The sequence below is a fragment of the Sus scrofa genome, chromosome 9 (genome assembly GCF_054392235.1).
Source record: "Sus scrofa isolate SSC_HxYL_T2T_F1_AM1 chromosome 9, Sscrofa_HxYL_maternal_Yorkshire_Landrace_v2.0, whole genome shotgun sequence".
NCBI classification, from domain to species: Eukaryota; Metazoa; Chordata; class Mammalia; order Artiodactyla; family Suidae; genus Sus; species Sus scrofa.
The window spans coordinates 127184169-127210133 of NC_139391.1; the positions used below are offsets into that span (position 1 = coordinate 127184169).

Here is a 25965-nt window from a genome sequence, read left to right on the forward strand (position 1 = left end):
TATACTACAGCTCATGGCAATGCCGGATCTTTAACCCACATCCTCATGAATCCTAGTTGGGTTTGTTAACCACTGAGCCATGAAGGGAACTCCCATTTTTCTTTACTTTTATAGAATTTGAGGCACCATATAACCACTGAGTGTTTGTAATGAAACATAAGAGTATCTCACTGAAATGCTAAATGTTCATTTTATAAGCCATTATATCTAGTACTCGCACATCTAAATTGTGACTTAATGGATAGTTTTGCTCTTTGCTTATATGTGGGTTAAAATGTGGATTAAATATATTTAATTAAGTGACCATAGGTTTGTAGTATTGTTTAAAATTCTGTTGTCTTTGCATTTCTTCCTACCTCATTGCAACAGAATCAATTACTTAAAAGCTGTTAAAGGATGGAAAGTTGGGGAAAGTTGGGAAGGTAAATTAAAGCTTTCAGGGTGGCTTGCTTTCTTGTTAATGTGCCTGATGAAAATTAGAATTCTAATTATTTATGTTCTGTCCAAAATAAATGTTGCTTTCTTCATTTTTTTTAATGATTGATAGGATTCTATTAATAAACAAGCCATGGGACACCAACTTCCTTTTCTTTTTTCTTCTTTCTTTCGTCCTTCTTGCTTATGCTTTCTTATCCTAAGACTGAAAGCATGGGGAATGTCCATAGTCATAGGGTAACATTTTTAGGATGGCATTTTCACCAGAAAAAAAGCAGACTGTCATCTAAATTAGCATGCTTTTAAACAATTGCAGGTTGCAATCCAATAAAAAATCCAGGCATTTTTTAAAAAATATGAATAGAATATAGTAGAATGAAAAATATCCAAGTACATCTAATGCATTTCTTTACCAATTGTATCTTTTTTTTAGTTGTATGTACAATACGATACTTGTTATTTCAGAGTTTTGCAAAGTACTGTGAAAGTGAACATGAAGAAGCATGAATGGAAACATTTAAACTTTGTCTTTGAAAATATGTGGGCATTTGCCAAATGCCCTTGGAGGAGTATGTTTGGGAATGGTTGAGCGGGGAGTGGGAGATTTGGAGTACAGTGTTCCAGGGCAAGGGGAAAATCTATCTGGAGGCATAGTGCATTAAAGTACAGGACATATATGGGGTAAAGAGAATAACAAATAGTCACCTGAGGCTGAAGTTGTAAGAAAATAAGGAGTATTGTTAATTAGAGAGAAAAGTGAAATGGAAGAATATGGATTTTTTTCACCCATGAAGATTTTAGATGTAAGTATTTAAAGTGTAAAAATTTCAGGTAGTAAGAATTCCAGATAAAAGCAGTGCAGAAATTGCATGTAATGTAACAAGATTAACTGTTCCAAATTATCTATAATCGGTCAAAATACTTACGAACTTACTTTGTACTTCAGGTAACAGTGGTCCATAAATTTAATCAGCAAGATGGTAACATTGCAAGACAAATAAGCAGTAAAAGTATTCTAAAACATTATCTTATCAAGAATTATTCTTTGGAGTTCCCATTGTGGCGCAGCGGAAACAAATCCGACTAGGAACCATGAGGTTGCAGGTTTGAGCCCTGGCCTTGCTCAGTGGGGTTAAGGATCTGGCATTGCCATGAACTGTGGTATAGGTCGCAGACATGGCTTGGATCCTGCATTTCTGTGGCTGTGGTGTAGGCTGGCAGCTGTAGCTCCGATTTGACCCTTAGCCTGGGAACCTCCTTGTGCCATGGGTGTGGCCCTAAAAATCAAAAAAAAAAAAAAAAAGAATTATTCTTCAATTGCATAACAATATAACAGCTTCACTATTTCGAGGATACCTTGTATTTCCAAGATACATTTTTTTAAAGTAAAAATATATATACAAATCTGGTTAAACCTAAAAAATACCTTCTTAGTCTTTTTTATTTAGCTCTTTGAGGGACACATAAGTGCTTTGAAAGTTCTTGAATGGTTATTGGAAATTTTTATCAAATTTTTATTATATGAGAGCTTGTGGCATTAAACATATTTTATTAAAATAATTATTCTTATTCAGAGTCAGTTGATTCACTGGCATGGATAGAAATTGAAATTTATTGCCAAAATAGGCTATTTTTATCAGTATAAAATTGCTAAGGAATATTCATTTTTATTTTTTATAACTGATTTGTAGATTTTTATTCATAGACCAAAATATATTTTTTACTAATGATTTTTATTTTTCCATTAGAGCTGGTTTACAGTGTTCTGTCAATTTCTACTCTACAGCAATGTGACCCAGTCACACACACACACATATATATATATATACACATGCTTTTTCTCACATTATCCTCCATAAGTGATTAGATATTGTTGTTTGTGCTATACAGGAGGATCTCATTGCTTATCCACTCCAAATGCAATAGTTTGCTTCTATTAACCCCAGACTCCCAGTCCATCCCACTTCCTTCCCTTCCCTTTTGGCAACCACAGGTCCGTTCTTCAAGTCCCTGAGTTTCTTTTCTGTGGAAAGGTTCATTTGTGCCATATATTAGATTCTAGATATAAGTGATATACAGTATTTGTCTTTCTCTTTCTGACTTCCTTCATTTAGTATGAGAGTCTCTAGTTCCATCTCCATGTTACTTAAAATGGCATTGTTTTGTTCTTTTTATGGCTGAGTAGTATTCCATCATCATATATATACCACATTATCATAATCCATTCATCAGTCGGTGAACATTTAGGTTATTTCCATGTCTTAGCTATTGTCAATAATGTTGCAATTAACATAGGGGTGTTTGTATCTTTTTCAGTGAAAGTTTTGTCCAGGTATATGCCCAGGAGTGGGATTACTAGGTTGAACCATAGTTCTATATTTACTTTTCTGAGGCACCTCCATACTGTTTTCCATAGTAGTTGTACCAGTTTACATTCGTACCAAGAGTACAGGAGGGAACACTTGTTGGAGAAATTCTTTATTTCTTCTTCTGTTTTAAATGATATTCTTGTTGGGGAGAGTATTCTAGGCTACAGATTTTTCCCTTTTAGAACTTTGAATATACCTTGCCACTCTCTTCTGGCCAGGAGTGTTTCTGCAGAGGAATCAGCTGGTAGGCTTATGGGGGTTCTATTATAATTAATGCTTTGTTTTTCTCTTGCTGCCTTTAGAATCCTCTCCTTATCTTTAACGTTTGCTGTTTTTGTTGTAATATGTCTTGGGGTGGGCCTGTTTGGGTTCAACTTGTTTGGGGCCCTCTCTGCTCCTGTATCTTGATATCTGTTTCCTTTAGGTTTGGAAAGTTTTCAGCCATAATTTCTTCAAATATATTTTCAGTCCTCTTTTCTTCTCCTTCTAGAGTCCCTATTATGCATAGATTGGCCTGCTTTATACTATCCCATAGATCTCTTATATTGCCTTCATGTTTTTTCATTTGGTTTTCTGTTTTCTGTCCTGATTGGGTATTTTCCATTATTCTTGGGTTGAATCCCACTTGGTCATGGTATATGATGTTTTTAATGTATGATTGGATTCTATTTGCTGATATTTTGTTGAGAACTTTTGCATCTGTATTCATCTAGGATACTGGCCTGTACTTTTCTTTTTTGTTAGTGTCTTTGTCTGATTTTGGTATCAGGGTGATGGTGGCTTCTTAGAATGTCTTTGGGGGTATTCCCTCATCTTCAGTCTTTTGGAAGAATTTGAGAAGGATCAGTATAAGTTCTTTGTATGTTTGGTAGAATTCACCTGGGAAGCCATCTAGTCCTGGACTTTTATTTGTATGGAGTTTTAAATTATAGATTACATTTCACTTCTAGTGATCAGTCTGTTTAATTTTATCTGTTTCTTCTTGATTCATTTTTAGTGAAACTTGTATTTCTTTTAGGTTATTGAATTTGTTGGCATATTTGTTCATAGTATTCCCTTATGGCTTTTTGTGTTTCTACAGTGTTGGTTGTTATGTCTCCTTTTTCACATCTTATTTTTTTATTTGTGTTCTCTCCTCTCGGTGAGCCTTCCCAGAGGTTTGTCAATTTTGTGTACCTTTTCAAAGAACTAGCTCTTGGTTTTATTGATTTTTTTTTCTTTTTTAAATTTAATCTTTATTTATTTCCCCTCAGTCTCTTTATTATTTTCTTCCTTCTGCTGACTTTAGGTTTATTTTGTTATTCTTTTTCTAATTCTTTTAAGTGGTAGATTGTTCATTTGATATTTTTCCTGCTTTTTGAATTTTCATGTATTGCTTGAATTTCCTATGCTTGCTTTTATTGCATCCCATAGATTTTTGTGTGGTAATCTATACTGTTTTTGATCATGAGGGTAATAAGACAACATATATGCAGTAGAAATGCTTAACTTGTATAAAAAGAATCCTGAGATTAATTTTACTTTAGACTTAAGTGTGAAGTTTGAATATAGGTGAATAGTTATTTTTCACCTATAGAAGACTACAAAACACTAAACTGCTATATAAAATATGTAAATTATTAGGTACAAAATAAAATATATGCTTACTCTGGCTTTAGACATAAAAGAGTATCAAAACCATGAGCAAATAATAAACTATTAAAATTGACCTTTAAAAATAACATAATAGAAATTTTAAATGAAAACATAGTCACTTAAGTTAATATCTTAAACAGTGGTTAGGTAGAGCTTAAGAGAGAATTTATAAATGGCAGACAGAGCTGCAGTAGTCATTCAGAATGAAGCACAACAAGACAGAGAAGAAAATATAAGATATGTAAACATTAGAGCAAGAATATCAAGAAGGAATTGTTGATATCTGTGGTTTGCATTTTTTATTACCTATTCCATTATTTCCTTTATCCTCAACCAGTACCTTAGCTGGCTAGAGTTCTTTATTGGATGGGATAACCCAAACTCTTAATTCCTCAAGGTGTTGGATAGCTCTTATCTTTTTTGATTGCTTTATTTTTCCATTAAATTTATTATTGGTCATGGAACTACTAGGATGTATTCTGGAGAGTCTCCTGGGTTGCACATTACTTTTTTGCTATTTTTGTCTTATCTCTCCCCTTGGTAATCAGAATCAATCACTTTAACCAATAAATAACCTTCTTTGCCTATTGGTTCAGTGGTGTATGATGAGCCCAAAATGGCAGGTGGCTGTCTCATCTTCTTTCAGTGAAACTATTATTGTATTCCTGTGAAAGAGGCATTTCTCCTTGAGAACTAACCATAGGCAGAGCTCAAGTTACAGATTGGGAAGCAAAAATTATGAGTGGATTATTAGATAAAATAGCGAAAGGAGCCACTCCTACTTCCACCCGATTCCTAGACTATATTTTGGCTGTGGTTGGGATAGCAACATATAATGCTCTTGATACTGCATTCTGTAATGTGGAACCCCATCCTTTTAGAGTTTTGCCTCCCGCCTCATTTCAATATGCCTTTCTCTTAGGCCAGCTCTTTCTAAGTATGTGGTAAAACCTTTTATTCCACGGGTATGCCCTTTGCTTTACTACCGTGAAAATGGACGAGGCATTCCAGTTCATTGTGATGCTAGCAGAAACATGCTAGCAGGGAAGGCACATCCATATCAAGAAAACACTTCTTCTAGAGTTCCCATTGTGGCTCAGCAGTAATGAACTCAACTAGTATCCGTGAGGACGCAGGTTCGCTCCCTGGCTTAGCTCAGTGGGTTATGGATCCAGTGTTGCTGTGAGCTGTGGTGTAGGCTGGCAGCTTAAGCTCCAATTCAGCCCCTAGCCTTGGAACTTCAATGGGTGCAGCCCTACAAAGGCAAAAAAAAAGAAAACGTTTGTTCTGGAGTTCCCTTTGTGTGTGCCTCAGCAGGTTAAGTACCTGACATAGTCTCCGTGAGGATGAGGGTTCATTCCCTGGCCTCGCTCAGTAGGTTAAGGATACAGTGTTGCTGTGAGGCGTGGTGTAGGTGGCAGATGCGCTTGGATCCCATGTTGCTGTGGTGTAGGTGGGCAGCTTCAGCTCCAATTCAACCACTAGCCTAGGAACCTCCATATGCTGAGAGTGCAGCCCTACAAAGACAAAACAAAAGAAAACATTTATTCTGGAGTTCCCGTTGTGTGTGCCACAGCAGGTTAAGAACCTGACATAATCTCCATGAGGATGAGGGTTCAATCCCTGGCCTCGCTCAGTGGGTTAAGGATCCAGTGTTTCCACAAGCTGGGGCATAGGTCACAGATGTGGCTCAGATCTGGTGTTGCTGTGGCTATGGCATAGGCTGGCAGCTGCAGCTCTGATTTGACCCCTAGCTTGGGTACTTCCATATGGTGCAGGTGTGGCCATAACAAGAAAACAAAAAGAAAAAAAGAAAGAAAACATTTGTTCCAAAGAGAATAAATCTCTGCTCCCTGCATCCAGTGCCTGCAACCTGCTGCTAAGTAGCTGACCATTTCCAATGACAAAAGATGTCATTCATTTATGGAGCTCATTGCTAGTCTCTGCTGCCAGGCAAGTATCTGCATTATTAGATATGTAATTGCACACTATGTGCTTGAGACTGTGTTGATGCTTCAGTAACAATACCACATCTACAATAGTAGCTGCCTTCAGAATGACCGCTTAAGTTTACAGTAATAATCCACACTTATTCTTGAAGATCTGTCCAACTTCTGCACAGACTAAACAGATTAATTAAATGGAGATGTGATAAATAACATCATCCCTGGTGGCACTAACTTCTGAAGTTCCCCTAAGGATATGTTTTTGCTTCTGGCTTATTACTATCTTGATAGGGAGAAATTCCAGGAATTCTCACTGGCCCTTCATACCATAACCGTCCTTTCCCCTGGGTCAGAGTCAGTGTGGAAATTCCACCAGTAGCCCACTATTTCTATTCCAATTATACATCACATAATTAGGGATATAATCACAGCACAAACCTGTGAACCAGCTGGGTCCACTGTTAGTTAAACCTGGGCTAATATTCCATCTGTCACTTAAATGCTATAAATCTCCATTTTTGACTGCTGGATTAAATGGCATTTGGACTCTCCAGAAATTTGCATCAGTTAAAAGATATATAGTAGACATAATGCTAAAGTGGTCTCCAAGATCCCTTCCCTCTTATATACACATCTTTTCTTAGTTACTCAGTCAAACACTAACTTAGGTGCTGCTATGAATGGATTTTGTGGGTATATGCTATGAAGGTCTCAAATCAATTGACTTTAGGAAAGTGAGGTTATTCCCCATGAGCCTGACCTACTCATGGGAGAATTTAAAAGGGACTGACCTATTTCTGAAGTGAGAGATTTAAAGCATAAATATTCGCAAGGTTGTACAACGCTCACCACTGTCTAATTTCAGAACATTCATCACCCCCAAAAGATCCTGTACCCATTAGCAATCACTTCTTTTCTTGGAGTTCCCGCCGTGGCGCAGTGGTTAACGAATCCGACTAGGAACCATGAGGTTGCGGGTTCGGTCCCTGCCCTTGCTCAGTGGGTTAAGGATCCAGCATTGCCGTGAGCTGTGGTGTAGGTTGCAGACGCGGCTCGGATCCCGCGTTGCTGTGGCTCTGGCGTAGGCCAGTGGCTACAGCTCCAATTCGACCCCTAGCCTGGGAACCTCCATATGCTGTGGGAGCGGCCGAAGAAATAGCAAAAAAAAAAAAAAAAAAAAGACTTCTTTTCTTCCCTCCTACTATCCCCTGCCATCCGGTAATCTATTTTCTTTCTCTGTGGATTTGTCTGTTCTGGGCATTTCATATAAATGGAATGACACAATTCTGCGGCATTTTACGCCTGGCTTCTTTCACTTAGCGTTATGTCTTCAAGAATTTTCCATGTTGTGGACCTAGAAATTATCATGCTCAGTGAAGTTAGATATTAAGACACCACTAACATGTGGAGTCTAAAAAAAGGACATAATGAACTTCTTTGTAGAACAGATATTGATTCACAGACTCTGAAAAACTTACGGTTTCCAAAGGAGACAGGCTGGGGGTGGGGGGATGGGTTGGGGGGTTGGGATGGAAGTGCTATGAAATTGGGTTGTAATGATCATTGTACAACTATAAATGTCATAAAGTTCATTGAGTAAAAAAAAAAGATTCATCCATATTGTAACTTGAATCAGTACTTCATTATTTTTTGACTCAGAAATCTTCTGTTGTATATATATACCATATTTCACTTATCCATTCACCAGTTAATGGATATTTGGGTTGATGCCACTTTGTAATTTTGTGAATACCAGTTTTTGTTTATATACAAATTTTTGTTTGAATGTATGTTTGCAGTTCTCTTGGGTAGATACCTAGGAGTAGAATTGGCTGGATCTTAAGGTATCTCTATGTTTAACCTTTTGAGAACTGCCAAACTGTTTTCCATATTATGACGTGGCTGTACCATTTTGTTTTCTCACTCTTAGCAGCTTTTAAAATTCTTTATCTTCAATCTTCATCTGTAAAAGGAAGAGGGCGAGAGTGTTGCAGGGGCAAGAGTGGGGTAGAATTAAGGGAGGGTATTAGACTGAAATATGTGTTTTCCTATCTAATTCTAATTATACATGCAGCATTTTTTTCTTCTAGAAATTTTAGGGCAACAAACTAATTAGTAAATCTGAAGTCATTGAGAACTTTTATCAGCTTTTTTATCTTGATGATTTGACAATTTTGTTTTATTTCTTGTAGAAAAGCTTGCAGAGGCTCAGCGCAGGTTTGCTACACTTCAGAATGAGCTTCAGTCATCACTGGATGCACAGAAAGAAAGCACTGGTGTTACTACACTGCGACAACGCAGAAAGCCAGTCTTCCACCTGTCCCATGAGGAACGTGTCCAACATAGGAATATTAAAGACCTTAAATTGGCCTTCAGCGAGTTCTACCTCAGTCTTATCCTGCTGCAGAACTATCAGGTACTTCAGTTCTTACACCTGGAGAATAGAACCTTTAAATGATTGAGAAATTATAATAAATGAAGTTAACCTTGAGCTGTACTAATGGGACAGTCCAAAAAGGGAAATTCTTAGCATGTCATTTCATTATTGTTTTGGGTCTTACGAGGATTTCAGGTGTTCTTATTGGCTAAAAAACCAGCTATCAGAGATGGTAAAATAATGTTAACAAGATCTCAAAAAGATCAGTTTTCCAAACCCTTTTTTACCGTATTCAGGAGTAGCTCTTCACTCAAGGAGTAATAGTTAGCTTTCTGTTTAGGAGGCATCTCTGTTAGTAGTGAGTAGAAATAAAAAATAATATTTGTCTATGCAGCCACTGCTGGTTTTGTAAGGGCTTTTATACCCCTCCAGATCTACAGCTGAGAATCCTTTCAATTTTATTATCTGTAAGCTGCAATATGACTGTATTTAAAAAAAAAAAAAAACTTGCAAAAGAAAAGAAAATTTAAAACCCTTCCTGGGAGTTCCCATAATGGCTCAGTGGGTTAAGAACCCGACATAATGTTTGTGAGAATGCGGCTTTGACGCCTGGCATTGTTCAGTGGGTTAAAGATCTGGTGTTGCTGCAAGCTGGAGCATCATAGGTAGCAGATGCATCTCGGATCCAGCATTGCTACGGCCGTGGTGTAGCTCTGATTTGACCCCTAGCCCAGGAACTTCCATATGCTGCAGGTATGGCCATAAAAAGAAAAGTTTTTTTTTTTTTAAATCTGAAACTTTGAACTACCTTGTATACTAAATTATGGAAATGAATGGCATTTATTAATTTGTAATCCATTGTAGATTTGTTCACATAGTTAGATCTATAAAGAATATATTGAAAAACACATTATTTGTTCAGTGATAAACATTTAAATAGGCAAAAGCATCTTCTTAATCTTAGAGACCTTATATACTATATTTTTTCCATTTTATTCTTGTGATTGTTACTTTTAATCAGTAATTAAGATCATCACAGGATCATATGCTATAGGAAAAATAGAGGTTATAGAATAAAAGTATTATCATGAGTAAATACTAGAATTTTAAAATAAAAAGATCCATCCATGTTGGTGCAAATGTCATAGTCTCAATTCTGTAGTAATCTGAGTTGTTAATGCATATAGTTATTTCCATTTTTCCCTTTCACAATTCTACTTTCTTCTTTGCTTATTTCATATTTTATCATTCAGAGAAGAACCCAGATGGAAAATAATTTTAGAAGAATAAAAAAGTAATTATATAAAATATGTATGATGGGAAATTCCTTTGAAATTTATCTATAGCTTTATAATTTTTTAAAAGCATATAAAATGTATTTCTTCTTGTTTATAATGCTATAAAATATTAGTATTTCTAATATTTCATATTTTGTTAATTATACTTGCGTATTACAAGGAAATACCCTTGTTAAATTTTATTTTATTAATTTTGCCCGAAGTTTTTGTTTAGGGTCATTATTAAAAGCTTCTTTTTTTCATTTTTTAAAGTTTTATTGAAGTATAGTTGATTTACAAGGTTGTGGTAATTTCTGCTGTACAAGAAAGTGATTCAGTTATACATGTACACACATCCATTCTCTTTCAGATTATTTTTCCACGTAGATTATCACAGAATATTGGGTAGAGTTCCATGTGCCATACAGCAGGTCCTGGTTGGCCAATCATTCCATATACCTCAGTGTGCATATGCCAATCCCAACCCTCAAGTCCATCCTTTGGTAACCATAAGTTTTTCAAAGTCTGTGAGTCTGTTTCTGTTCTGGAAATAAGTTCATTTGTATTTTTTTAAGATTCCACATGTAAGTGATATCATATGATGTTTGTTTTTTACTATCTAACTTCACTTAGTATGATAATTTACATGTCCATCCATGTTGCTGCTGCAAATGGCATTATTTCATTCTTTTTTATGACTGAGTGATATTCCATTCTATATATATACCACATCTTCTTTATCCATTCCTCTGTCACTAAACATTTATGCTGCTTCCATGTCTTGGCTGTTGTAAATAGTACTGCAGTCAACATTGGGGTGCATATATCCTTTCGAATTATGGTTTTCTTTGGATAGATGCCCAGGAGTGGGATTGCTGGATCATATGGTAGTTGTATTTTTGCCAGAAATTTTTATTTGGGGTCATTATTAAAAGCTTCTTGAAAAATAGTTCTTAATTATAACAGTTTTAATCAATCCTTCATTCTTTTAGACTGTCTGTAAGAATGCATTTATTTTGCACATGAGGAAAAAGGAAAATGGATTAAAAGGAATCTCCAAATCATGGTGTGTGCATCTCAAGGAAGGTTTAAGATGATCCATTAAAGTCTGAAAAAAAAAAATATTAGCAAACCAGCAAACAAGCAAAATCCAATTTGGAGTGACTGCTCAATTTTTTTTTTTTTTCTTTATAACTGATGGGGATATGAGGTCAGTAAATTTGGAAGACCTCTGATTTAAAAGAACCTTGCAAATCCATGATTTCCCACTTTTTTGTCTGTTGATCAAAGAACAACAGAATTTGAGAATGTAGAAGAGTACAGTATTTTGATATTACAGAAATGGCTGAAAGGCATGAGTGCCTACCTGTTTTGTTATCAGCAAAACCCTATAAGTATAATCACTTCTTTTCCACTGACTCTTCTTTGCATACCTATCCCCAAACAGAATGGATGGAAACAAAATAAAAATTAAGAGAAATAGATGATCATCCATTTTCCATGGCTGTTTGTACATGCTTGCATATTAGGGGGGAAATACATAGCTGTACCAGTCCTTCAGAAAACAAAGAATAACTGTATCAGTGTGTGATAAATCCAAAATATTTTCTGAAAATATTCTTTTGATCAAAGAAGCAAAATAATATAAATTAGCTGTTTTAAGAACAAGTGTACATAGGAAAATGGAAATAAAGTTTTGAGTTTAGGATTTGAATTAATTTACATAAAATAGAAATAATAGAGTTCATGATTCAGAGTTTATATTTCTATAGCATACTACCTTGAAATGGATAAATGAAATAAGAAGTATCTTATTCTTTTATAGTAAATGCTTTTATGAAAGCATTGCTATTTGCCTCAGTGCTCAATCTTAGTCAACTCAGCCAGTGCAAATGCTTATTACTTTTCATTTTGTCTCATGGTGGTAGAAATATAAGTGTTTCTCATTTCTTTCTGTAGAATCTGAATTTTACAGGGTTCCGAAAAATCCTTAAAAAGCATGACAAGATCCTGGAAACATCTCGTGGAGCAGATTGGCGAGTGGCTCATGTAGAAGTAGCCCCATTTTATACGTGCAAAAAAATCAACCAGCTCATCTCTGAAACTGAGGTACAGTAATTTCACTTATATACTACATATTTTCAATAACATCATTTGAAATAAATATTTCATTATTTTTAACAAAACAGTTCTTCTATTCTCCTATTATTAGTTAGTTGCTAGCTTTAAATAAGTATATTCTTACTCATGATTTTTTTCTTTTGCTTTTGTCAGTATATATTTACCAAGGGATCATCAGATTACTATATATATATGAGTGGTTCAGAATTATTTATGCATTACTCAAGTTTAGTATAACCTACATCAAAGTTCAATAATATGTCTCTCTAGGCTGTAGTGACCAATGAACTTGAAGATGGTGACAGACAAAAAGCTATGAAGCGTTTACGTGTTCCCCCTTTGGGAGCTGCTCAGGTTAGTATTTGTTTCCAGTTGTTTGGTGGTTCATTTTGCCTGTTTAATACTCAACACAGTCTGTTAGCTGATAAAGTATACTAATTTCATTACTTTAAAAAATGTTTCGGCCAAAGTTTCTCAGTAGTTAGTACTATTGTTACTTTCATTTTAAAAAATTAGATACCAGATCTCACTTCATAGTAAATTGTACTGTCTTTCCACCTTTCTCTTCTTAGTCTGTACTTCTTCTCTTGTTTATCCTTATTGACATACTAACTTGGTCTCACCACATGATTAAGACGAGATATTTATTTGATGATATGTGGGCAGGGAGTTCAGCTATTGCATACCTTCACCCAAAATGCAATAATTATATCTAAAAAGCATTTTTTTGTCTTTTTAGGGCCACATCCATGGCCTGGGGAAGTTCTCAGGCTAGGGGTCTAATCGGAGTTGTAGCTGCCGGCCTACACTACAACCACAGCAACACAGGATCCAGGCCGTGTCTGTGACCTACACTGCAGCTCATGGCAACGCCGGATCCTTAACCCACTGAGCAAGGCCAGGGATAAAACCCATGTCCTCATGGATACTAGTCATGTTCGTTACCATTGAACCACAATGGGAACTCCTAAAAAGCATTTATTAAATGATACCTACATAGTAGTTATACCAACAAAAAATTTAAGGGCTATCTTCTGCATCATAAATCTCAATAAATTTAAAAGGATTTAAATCATAGAAAGTATGTTCTCTGACCACAGCAGAATGGAAATCAATAATAGAAAGAGCTTCCTCATCCCAATGAAAGGTATTTACAAAAACCGCACAACTAAAACCATACTTGATGGTGAAACACTGAATGCTTTCTCCCTAACTAGGGACAATAAAAGGGTATTCATTCACCCTACCACTTCTGTTCAGCATTATACTAGAAATTATGGCCAATACATTAAGGTAAGAAAAAGAAATAAAAGACATTTAGATTAGAAGGAAATAAGTAAAACTGGTGGTGTTTTGTATTGTTTTGTTTGCTGATGACATGATGACCTGATTATAGAAAATCCAGTGACTTCATAGAATCTCTACTAGAACTAACTAGTGAGTTTAACAAGGTTGCAGAGTACAAGGTCAATATATAAAAATTAATTTTATTTCTTTATACCATCAAGAACAATTAGAAATCAAAAAATTTTAAATAAAAATTTATAGTAAAAATATGAGATATTTAGGGATAAATCTGACAAAATATGTGCAGGACCTTTACATTGAAAATTACAAAACAATGCTGAGAAAAGTTAAAGATGACAGATACACGTGAGAAGTTAGAAAACCCAGCATTTTTAAAGTATACATTTCTTTTAAAATTCACCCATAGACACAACACAAACTCAAAATCTCAATAGGCTGTTTTTTAAATAATTAGGAAGCAATTTTAAAGTTTATATGAAAATATGAAGGACCAAGAATAGCCAAAACAACTTTGAAACAACTAAGTTAAAAGTAATATGAGGAAAAAAATGTATATGTATGTATGAATAGGTGACTTTGCTGTACAGCAGAAATTGACACAGCATTGTAAATGAACTATAGTTTCATAAAAAAATTTTTTTAAGGAATTAACATTGATATGAAACTTCTTTACAATTATAGTAAATAAGACAGTGTGTTATTAATGTCAGGATAGGTAAAGAAATTAATGCAAAGAATATAGAGTCCAAAAATAAACCAATTTTCAATAAAGATGCAAAGGCAGTTCAGTGGAGAAAGCACAGTCTTCTCAACAAATAATACTGGAGCAATTGTCTTTCCTATGCCAAAAAAAAAAAAAAAAGAAAGAAAGAAAGAACTTCCATCCTTCAAAAATTAATTTTAGTTGTACCATTGACCTGAAAATCTAAAACTAGGAATTTTGAAGAAAATATGGGAGAAAGTCCTGGTGGCCTTGGGTTATGCAAACATTTTTTTGGAAATGACACCAAAAGCACTTTACCAAAATTAAAAACTTTTGCTCTTCAAAAGACAGTGTTAATAGGATGAAAAGAAAAGCAACTGACTGGGAAAAAATGCCTTAAAAATATATCTGATAAAAGACTTGTACCCAGAAAATACAAAGAACTCTATCTAGTACTCAGAAATAAGAAAACAAACAACCCAACTTAAAAATGGACAAAAGATCTTAGTGAACGATGTATGGGTGGCAAATAGGCATGTAAATAGGTGCTCAGTATCATTAATAGGGAAATGCAAATTAAAACCACAGTGGGATAACACCTGTTAGAATGACTGAAGTGAAAAAGATTGACATTCTAAATAAATATTGGAGGGCCAAGAATTTTGATATCTTGCATGTTGCTGGTGGAGTGTAAAATGATAAAACTACATGGGTAAACAGTTTGGCAGTTTCTTAAAAAGTTAAAACTTCATCTAAAAAAGATCTGTCCATTACACTGCTAGATATAATCCAAGACAGATGTAAGCATATGTTCATGTAAAGACAGATGTTCATAGCAGCTTTATTCATAATAGCCTAAGACTGGAAACAACCCAAATGTCTGTCAATAGGTGAATGGATAAACAATGTAGTGTAGTATATCCATATGATGGAATATCACTCAGCAATAAAAAAGAATAAACACTGATATATGCAAAAACATGATGCATCTCAGAATAATTATTCTGAGAAAAAGAAGCCAGAGCAAAAAAGAGTACATATTTTATGGTTTTGTTTAACCTAAGACTCTGGAAAATGCAAAGCAATATATATCGTCAGAAAGCAGGTTTGTGATTGCCTGGGGTTGGGATGGGATGTGGTAAGAGGAAAAGAATTGCAGAAGAGCTTGAGGAAACTCTTGGGGGTGATAGATATATTCAATATGCTCATTGTCTTGATTATGGTGATAGTTTTTTGTATATTTTAAATGTGTGCAGTGTACCGTATGTCAATTTAGTCAATAAAACAGTTTTTAAAAAACGTAGGTATATCATAGCCAAACTGCTTGAAGATGAGCAAAGAAAAATCTTAAAAGCATCCAGAGAGGAAAGAACCAAATTGTGTACTTTAAATATGTGCAGTTCGGTTCATAATTTTGAAAATTAGGTGTTTAGGAATGCATGTAGAAGTGGTAGAGCTAAACAAACAAACAAAAAACGTGGAAATTGTTAACTTTGGTGAGGAGGGAAGGGTTTTGGGCCTTGAAGATATAAGGATTTCAAAACAATAGAAATGTGCTGTTCCTAAAGTTGGGTGATAGGTTTAGGTACCCTTTGTTATTCAATCTCTAGTAGTCCAAATACATTATTTATATGTATACTATATATATGTATATATATCCTTTTGTATATATGATAAATTCCACAATTTTTCGAATAAAAGATTTTTTTGAAAAAGACAAACGTCTTCCTTCCAAATGCTTTCAGTCCTCAACTAACAATACAGATATCTATTACTGATAAATAATAAGTTAGACAGAGGGAGCCTTAATGCTTTTTTTCATTGAAGATTTTTAGAAAACATTTAAAGTATCTTAAATGTATTATTAGCTCTAACAACAACAAAGTTTTTTTTGTAACATAGCAAATATTTCAGTCGAAAAGATCCTCTCTCACCATGTTTCTCATTTTACATTTAAAATGTCAGATACTTTCTTTTAGTTTAGAGAGCAGAAGACTTCTTTTTATCATTTTCTAAATATAAAATTACATTTATGATACAGAAAAATAATTTCTGCATGTACACTTCCTGGAAATTTTTTTTTTTCTTTTTAGGGCCACACCTGTGACATATGGAAATTCCCAGGCTAAGGGTCGAATTGGAGCTGTAGCTAGAAGCCTAAGACACAGCCATGGCAACTTGGAATCCCAGCCACATCTGCAGCCTATACTGGAGTTTGTGCCAATGCCAGATCCTTAAACTATTAAGCAAGGCTGGGAATCTAACCCACATCTTCATGAATATTAGTTGGGTTCTTAACCTGCTGAACCACAACAGGAACTCCTAGAAATTCTAATATGCTATTCACTTGAGAATCACTAGTGTATCTTTAAAAATTCTCTTAAGTTATTTTAGCATGTTAGCATAAGGACTGAGAAAATGAGTATTGTTATTTTTACCAGTTTCTCTTACTACTATTATAGTACCAAATCTGTAAACTCTAATTGGGTAATACTGACTTGCAAAGTTTAAAGATGTGTATATTGTAAAAATGAAATTGTACTTAAATCTCTTCTATAAGAAAATTCAGTATATACATAATTTTATGCCTGAAATTATACTTTATTTTTTTCAATTTATTATAGTTGGTTTACAGTGTTCTGTCAATTTCTGCTGTATAGTGAGTGACCCATTTATACATATGTATGTGTTCTTTTTCTCATATTATCTTCTATCATGTTCTATCCAAGTGATTGAATATAATTTCCTTGCTATGCAGTAGAACCTAATTGCTTATCCATTCCAAGTGTAATAGTTTGCATCAACTAACTCCAAACTCCCAGTCCATCCTATTCTTCCCTCTCCCTCTCGGAAACCACAGGTCTCTTCTCCATGTCCATGAGTTTCTCTTCTGTGGATCGGTTCATCTGTGCCATATTTTAGATTCCACGTATAAGTGATATCATATGGTATTTGTCTTTCTTGTTCTGACTTACTTCACTTAGTGTGAAAGTCTCTAGTTCCATCCACAGTGCTGCAGATGGCATTATTTTATTCTTTTTTATGGCTAAATAGTATTCCATTATGTATATGTACCACATCTTCTTAATCCACTCATCTCTCAGTAGACATTTAGGTAGTTTCCATGTCTTGGCTATTGTGAATAGTGCTGCAGTGAGCATAGGGATGCATGATTCTTTTTGAATTTTAGTTTTGTCTGGTTATATGCCCAGTAGTGGGATTGCTGGATAATATGGTAGTTGTATATTTAGTTTTTTGAGTTATCTCCATGTGTTTTTCCATAGTGGTTGTACCAATTTGCATTCCCACCAACAGTGCAGGAGAGTTCCCTTTCCTCCACACTCTCTCCTGCATTTGTTATTCGTAGACTTATTAGCAATAGCCGTTATGACTACGGTGAGATGGTACCTCATTGTGGTTTTGATTTGCATTTCTCTAATTATTAGTGATGTTGAGCATTTTCTTCATGTGCCTGTTGGCCATCCATATGTCATCTTTGGAGAAATGTCTATTTAGGTCTTCTGCCCATTTTTCAATTGGGTTGTTTGGGTTTTTTTGCTGTTGAGTTGTATAAGTTATTTGTATATTTTGGAGATTGAACTCTTATTGGTTGCATTGTTTGCAACTATTTTCTCACATTCCATAGGTTGTCTTTTGGGTTTTTTTTTTGTTTTGTTTTTGTTTTTGTTTTTATGGCTATCTTTGCTGTGCAAATGCTTGTAAGTTTGATTAGGTCCCATTGGTTTATTTGTGCTTTCATTTCTGTTGTCTTGGGAGACTGTACTAAGAAAAGAAACATTTGTATGGTTGATGTCAGAGAATGTTTTGCTTATATTCTCTTCTTGGAGTTTTATGGTGTCTTGTCTTACGTTTAAGTCTTTAAGCCATTTTGAGTTTATTTTTGTGCATGGTGTGAAGGTGTGTTCTAGTTTCATTGATTTACTTGGTGTCTGGTTTTCCCAGCACCACTTGCTGAAGAGACTGTCTTTTTCCCATTTTGTGTTCTTTTTTTTTGTCTTTTTGCCATTTCTGTGGGCCGCTTCCGCGGCATATGGAGGTTCCCAGGCTAGGGGTCTAATCGGAGCTGTAGCCACTGGCCTATGCCAGAGCCACAGCAATGCGGGATCCAAGCCGCGTCTGCAACCTACACCACAGCTCACGACAATGCCGGATCGTTAACCCACTGAGCAAGGGCAGGGACCGAACCCGCAACCTCATGGTTCCTAGTCGGATTCGTTAACCACTGCACCACGACAGGAACTCCCCATTTTGTATTCTCGCCTCCTTTCTTGAAGATTAATTGACCATAGGTGCCCGCGTTTGTTTCTGGATTCTTTTCTGTTCCATTGATCTGTATGACTGTTTTCATACCAGAATCACACTGTCTTGATCACTGTAGTCTGGGAGAGTTATGCTTCCTGCTTGGTTTTTGTTCCTCAGGATTGCTTTGGCAATTATGGGTCTTTTATGGTTCTATATAAATTTTTGGATTGTTTGTTCAAGTTCTGTGAAAAATGTCATGGGTAATTTGATAGAGATTGCATTAAATCTGTATATTGCTTTGGATAGTACAGCCATTTTAACAGTATTAATTCTTCCAGCCCAGGAGCATGGAATATCTTTCCATTTCTTTGAATCCTCTTTAATTTCCTTGATTAATGTTTTATAGTTCTCAGCATATAAGTCTTTCACTTCCTTGGTCAGGTTTATTCCTAGGTATTTAATTTTGGTGGGATGTAATTTTGAAAGGTACTATATTTTTATATTCCTTTTCTAATATTTCTTTGGTAGTATACAGAAATGCAACCGATTTCTGAATGTTCATCTTATATCCTGCTACTTTGCTGAATCTGTTGATCAGTTCCAGTAGGTTTTATGTGGAGTCCTTAGGGATTTCTATATGTAGTGTCATGTCATCTGTATATAGTAACAATTTTACCTCTTCTGATCCAATTCAGATATCTTTTTTGTTTGTTTGTTTGTCTGATTACTATGGATAGGACTTCCAATACTATGGTGTTTTTGTTTGTTTGTTTGCTTTTTAGCACTTGCAGCTTATGGAGGTTCCCAGGCTAGGGATCTGCCTAATTGAAGCAACAACTGCCAGCCTACACTTAGAGCCACAGCAATGCCAGAACTGAGCCAGATCTGTGACCTACACCACACCTCGCAGCAACACTGGATCCTTAACCCACTGAGCAAGGCCAGGGATCAAACCCACAACCTCATGGTTACTAGTTGGATTCGTTTCCGCTGCACCATGATGGGAGCTCCTCCAATACTATGTTGAATAAAAGTGGTAAGAGTAGGCATCCTTGTCTTTCTCCAAAATTTAGCAGGAAGGCTTTCAGCTTTTCTCCATTGACTCTTAAATTGGCTGTGGGTTTGTCATAAACGGCTTTTATTGTGTTAAGGTTATGTTCCCTCTATACCCACTTTGGTAAGAATGTATATTCTGGGTTTTGGTGGGGTTTTTTTTTATATATAATGTCCTGAAAATATCAATTAAGTCTAAATTTTCTAATGTGTCATTTAGGGTCTCTGTTGCCTTATTGATTTTCTGTCTAGAGGGTCTGTCCATTGATTGAATGGGATGCTAAAGTCTCCTACTATTATTGTATTCCCGTCACTTTCCCCTTCTATAGTCTATTAGTATTTGTTGTATATATTTGGGGGCTGCTATATATTAGGGGCATGTATATTAACAAGTGTAATATCCTCTTCTTGAATGGATCCTTTATCATTAAATACTGTCCATCTTTGTCTTTCTTTATGACTTTTGTATTAAAGTCCGTTTTGTCTGATAGGAGCATCCTGCTTTGCTGTCTTTTCCATTCATATGAAATATCCTTTTCTATCTCTCACTTTCAATTTATATGTGTCCTTTGCTTGTAGACAGCATATTATAGGCTCTTATTTTTTTATCCAGTCTGCCACTCTATGTCTTTTGATTGGAGCATTCAGTCCATTAACATTTAAGGTAATCATTGGTAAATATGTATTTATTGCCATTTTAAACCTTGTTTTCCAGTTGATTCTTTATCCTTTGTTTCTTTCCTTTGTTGTTGTTGTTGTTGGATGATTTCCTTTTATTTTATGCTTGTACCCTCTTCTTTTTAATTTTTGTGAATGTATTGTTTGGTTTTGATTTGTGATTCCCCTTTTTTTCATGTATGTTAACCCCTTCCTATATCCCCTTTTTTTAGTCTGATAGTCATATAGGCCCAAACTCATTCTAAAAAAAAAAAAGAGTCTAGGTTTTCTTGCTTTCCCTCCCCACATTTTATGATTTTAAGGTCCTTTTTAACATCTTCATTTTTATTATTTTGCTGTTCCTTATGTTTATCATCACCGTTACAATACGTTTCTTTCTTTTCCTTTTGCATCTGTATACTGGCTCATTTAAGTGATTGCTTTCCAGTTGTGATTTCCTCCACTCTGTTTCTTCTTATTTCTTTCCTATTTAGAGGAGCCCTTTCAGTATTTTTTAAAGAAAGGGTTTAGTATTGGTCTGTTCTTTTAGTTTTTGTTTGTTGAAGAAATTCTTTATTTCTCCTATTTTAAATAATATTCTCACTGGGGAGAGTATTCTAGGCTGCACATTTTTTCCCCTTTAGAACTTTGAATATACCTTGCCACTCTCTTCTGGCTGGTAGTATTTCTGCAGAGAAATCAGCTGATAGCCTTATGGGGGTCCCCTTATAATGAACTCTTTGTTTTTCTCTTGCTGCCTTTTGCCATTTTAGTTATAATATGTCTTGATGTGGGCCTGTTTGGGTTCAACTTGTTTGGGGCCCTCTCTGCTTTCTGTATCTTGCTATCTGTTTCCTTTAGATTTGGAAAGTTTTCAGCCATGATTTCTTCAAATATATTTTCAATCCCCTTTTCTTCCCCCCTCCCCATAGGTTTATTTTTTTATTTTTTATTTTTATTTTTTTGTCTTTTTAGGACCACACCTGTGACATATGGAGGTTCCCAGGCTAAGGATCAAATCATAGCCATAGCCACTGGCCTACACCACAGCCATAGCAATGCCAGATCCAAGCCACATCTGCAGCCTACACCACAGCTCATGGCAATGCCAGATTCTTAAGCCCCTGAGCAAGGCCAGGAATCAAATCTGTGTCCTCATAGATGCTAGTCAGATTCACTTCCACTGAGCCACTATGGGAACTCTCTTCAATCCCCATTTCTTTTTCTTCTTCTAGAATCCCTATTATGCATAGATTGGCCTACTTTGTATTATCCCAGAGATCCCTTAATTGCTTTCATATTTTTTCCTTTGGTTTTCTGTCTGCTGTCCTGATTGAGTGATTTCCATTATTCTGTCTTCCAAGTCAGTTATTCCGTCCTCTGCATTATGCATTCTGCTCTTCTTCAGTGCTTTTAACTCAGCTTGCATCTCTGCAGATGAATTTTCTAATTTTTCTTGGCTCCTCTGTATATTTTCTAGTTCCTTTCTAAAGTAATCTGCATTAGTATTCATATCAGCTCTTAATTCCTTCTTACTTGCTCTTAATTTCTTCAATACTTGCACTGTCTCCTTTTTGAGCTTGGTGTCTGTTAGACTACAAGGGCTGTTTCATTGTTTGCTCCTTCAGGGGAATTCTCCTGTTCTTTTAACTGAGATTGGTTCTTGAACTTCTTCATTTGCTTATATTTTGCTTATTCTGTGAGTTTAGGGAAACCAACTACTGTATCTTAGAGGACCACTTATATGCAAGATTGCCCTTGGGTATTTTGTGAAGTTTCCTTTTTTTTTTTTTTTCGTGTGAGGGCTGCTTTTGGTTTGGATGCTTGCTTTCTCTTTCCTCAGTGTGTCCAGTCTATTATCCCCATGCTGGTGTACAGACTGTGCATACTTCCAGGGAGATGAAGGCAATGGGCAGGGCCTGTAGCCAGTGCCTGGTTGCTGGGCCCTTGACAGTGGCGAAGACCCACAGGCAGGTGGCACAGGTTGCTTCTGGTTGCAGGACCCTGGGAAGTGGCAGCAACCCTCAGTCAGGTGTAGGCGGCGGCCAGAGCATTTGGCTGTGGTAACCACAGGTCATGTGTGTTCCCGGGGGAGTGAGAGCAGCAAGGGTGGTACTTGGTTACAGTGCCCTCCTCTGCAGCGACCCTTGAGACCGGGTATGCCAGTCTCTTCATGTGGTCTGTTCACGGACTGCTAGTGGTGGTAGGTCATGCCCACCTCTGGAGTCTGAGATACCTGTAGCAGTTTGCCCCTATCAGCCGAAGGCTACGCAAGAGGTGCCCCAGCACCCAAGAGCCTGTGTGTGTGCAGAGAAAGATATTCTTATGGCCGTCCCCTGCCTTCTCCATTCCCCTCCCCAGCAATGGTGCCTTGCTTCTCCTGCAGGCCCAGGCCTTCTCCGTGCTCCCTCAGCTGTGGCATTCCACTCTGCAGCCCATGTCACACTGCTCTCTATGCCCTTACGCTGTCTCCACACAGTCAACCCTAGTCCCATCCCCAGAGCTATCCTCCGAAGCCTGAATCTCTGCACCTAGCTGCCACCCAAGTGTCTCAGGCTGTGGTGTCTGGGGGCAGTTGTACCTATGGTCTGTGAGGCTGTCTCTCTGCTTTGCCCTCCTCAGTCCAGCTGTTGCACATTACTCAAGGCTCTGAGGTCCCTCCCTCTCAGCTGATCTCCCTGTCAGTTAAGTGGCCTCCCAGGGTGCGGGTTCTTTTCCTCTTTCACAGCTCCCTCTCAGGAGTGCTGGTCCTGTTTCATTTTCCTTTTTTTCCTCCCTTCTCTCTCTTGTTTTTTCCCTTTTGTTCTACCCAGTTATGTGGAGGGTTTCCTGTCCTCTTGGGAATTTAAGATTTTCTGCCAACGATCAGTAGATGTTCTATGTTCTACACGTAGATGTCGTGTGTGTGTGTGTGTGTGTGTGTGTGTGGGAGAAGGTGAGCACCATGTCTTGCTCCTCCACCATCTTAATCCCACTCCCAGTTTTCTTTATTTATCCCATAATACTCAATTCTAGTATTATAGGATAATGGAGGATGATTCTCTTGTTCAGATTTATAAGCATTCTGATCATATTTTTGTTTTCATGGTAGAACTTTGAGGCTTATAGTTCTAATATATTATACCATATACTTAAATGTATTCAATATTTTGCTCTTTACTCACAATGCTGTTTTTCTCTCCACAGCCTGCGCCAGCATGGACTACTTTTAGAGTCGGCCTTTTTTGTGGAATATTCATTGTACTGAATATTACCCTTGTGCTTGCCGGTAAGTAATTTATATTATTTATTTATTTAGCTGTACCCAGTGCATGCAGAAGTTCCAGGCCAGGGATCAGACCCACGCCACAGCAATGACCTGAGCCACAGCAAGACAACACTGAATCCTTAATACACAGAGCCACCAGGGAACTCCATGATTATTTTTATTTCAAATTAAATTATTCTTACTAATCCACTTATGTCATATTCTGTCCCACTACCAAAGCTACTACTAACCAAAGCTATTGAAAGAGAAATGTGTCAGGGCTAAGTTTTTTGTTTTTTTAAATAATGGGTGGGGAGAGCTGTGTTAATTGGTTGTTTTATTTTGTTTTTCCCTTTAGGTATAGGTATCCCTTTAAACATTGCTAGTTTATGACATTATTCTCCATTGTTTTCAATGTTCTGTTATCAAGAACCTCATCTTCACAGATGAGAGTAAATAAGATATTACAAAGTTTTTATACTAAGCTCATTTTCTTTGCATTTCTGAGACTCTATCACATCCTTTCCAGAACCTATTTACAATTAACTTATAAGCAACTTGGCTATATAATACTCTATTGTATAGAAGTTGAAAATTATAAAGAGATAGGAGGAATTGCTGGAGACAAGAAATGATATAAAAACAAGGGAAACATAATTCTACCAAACCATCTAACAATTTGACATACCCCTCAGCAGCCTCTGACATTGTAGATCACTACTTCTTGAAACTGTTGGTTTTGCTGGGAAACCACACTCTGCTGGTTTCTTATTAAAATTTACTGGCAGTTCTTCCCCACTTTCCTTTGCTAGATATTCTTTTCTTTTGGCATCTAAATATTAAGGAGTATGTCCTTAAATCTCTGTCTACATTCATTTCCTACCTAGGCAATCTTATTCAAGCCTATGGCTATAAATTCCATCTATATGCTAATGACTTCCAAGTGTATGTACTCTTTTCTCTGAATAATATCTACTTAATTACTTGGATGTCTAATATGCACCTCAAACTTACATGGATGGACAAATTTTTTGCTCCTAAACATGCTTTCTCTTCCCATGTAGCGTTACCTCTCGTTTCTCAGGACAAAAACTTTTTATCCTCTCTTTTCCCTCATACCTCGTCTCCAATTCATGAGCAAATCCTGTTGCTCTGTCTTCAAAATACGTTCCAAATCTGACAACCTGCACCAGTGCCCTCCTTGTCTAAGCAACCATTTTTTGCATAGGATACTGCAACAGCCTTCTGAAATTGGCTCCATATAGCCACTCCTGCCTCCTTATAGCTACCAGTGTCTCTTTTTTTATTAGTGCAAATTAGATAATGTCAGTCTTCTCTTCAAAATCTGTTAAATGGCTTATCTTATAATAAAATTGAAAGTCCCTACTATGGCATATAAGATCTTACCTGTTTGTGTGGTTACTATTCCTTGAACACACTGAGTTCATTCCCATCTATAACCCTTTTCAGTTGCCTAAAAGGCCCTTTTCCAGGATGTCTATTTGGCTTACTCCTTCATTTCATATAGCCTCTATTCAAATGCCACGTCCTTGTTAAGGCCTTCCCTACCCTAAAATAGCCTGTTCTAGCCCTTTGGTCTACCTTAGTTTTCATTGGAGCACTTGTGCTTACATGACATAATATTCCATATTTATGTTTCTAATTATCTTCTTTCCCAGTGGAATGTAAGTTCCCTGATGCCTGAACTTCTGTCTCTTCTGTTCACCATTGTATCTGTAGTACCTAGAACATTGCCTTGAATAAGTACAGTTTCCAGAAATATTGGTTCAAGTTTGAATGAATGGAAGAGAAGGACAGAGATGAAATTAAATGGTACACAGAAAACACAAACAGCAAAAGACAAACACAAAACTCAAAGATTCTTGCATATGGCGACTTTTACTTTAAGGGCAAATAGTCCTTAAAGTAAGTTTTTTATATCACTGTCACACTTACCAATCTCGATCATAGGGACTTTGTATTTTTCATTTTTGTATTTCAAATTCCTAACGTAGTGCCAGACATACAACAGATGTTCAAGAAATAATTAACTGAACTCATTATTCCTCATAAACATTCTTAATTAAGATTGTCAAATTAAATATTATGAAATTATAACCCAAGTTGTAATGACTTTTAAGTAGTGTGTATGAATGTTACATATTAACCATTTGTTTTCATTTGTATTTTTAGAGTTCTCCTCCCCACTAATTTTACTAAAAGTTATAATCATTGTCTACTCTAAGCTCATAATTTAATATTAGTATAATTTATTATTGTATTTTAATCTGGTTCTACATCTTTAGAGGTGAATGCAGTTTATTTATATAGAATGCATAGAAACACTATGGTTTTAAAAAAAAAAAAAAACCTAGCCCTAGATTATCAAGCTAGATGTTTTGGAAAAACACTGACTTCTCTTCAAAAGGCTTTACGTGGGTCCCAGCTCAACAGGTTTTTTTGGTTGGTTTGTTTGTTTTGGAATTAGTTTTTCTTTTTTTTTTTTTTTTTTTTTTGTCTTTTTGTCTTTTTTCTTTTGTCTTTTGTTGTTGTTGTTGTTGTTGTTGTTGTTGC

The 25965-nt window shown here is 36.1% G+C and overlaps 1 protein-coding gene across 6 annotated transcripts in view; it reads left to right on the forward strand.

The window, feature by feature from the left end:
• The window catches only part of XPR1 (xenotropic and polytropic retrovirus receptor 1), a 223780-nt gene that overhangs the window by 123815 nt on the left and 74000 nt on the right, over positions 1–25965 (forward strand). For all 6 annotated transcript variants that reach the window (XR_014816379.1, XR_014816378.1, XR_014816380.1 and 3 more), the window contains exons 4-7: positions 8578–8801; positions 11999–12148; positions 12431–12514; positions 23331–23412. Coding sequence is in view for 1 of the 6 variants with exons in the window: in XM_003130352.7 (XP_003130400.6) it covers positions 8578–8801; positions 11999–12148; positions 12431–12514; positions 23331–23412 (540 nt within the window). In the remaining 5 variants the exon portion in view is untranslated. The remainder of the gene's footprint in view (positions 1–8577; positions 8802–11998; positions 12149–12430; positions 12515–23330; positions 23413–25965) is intronic.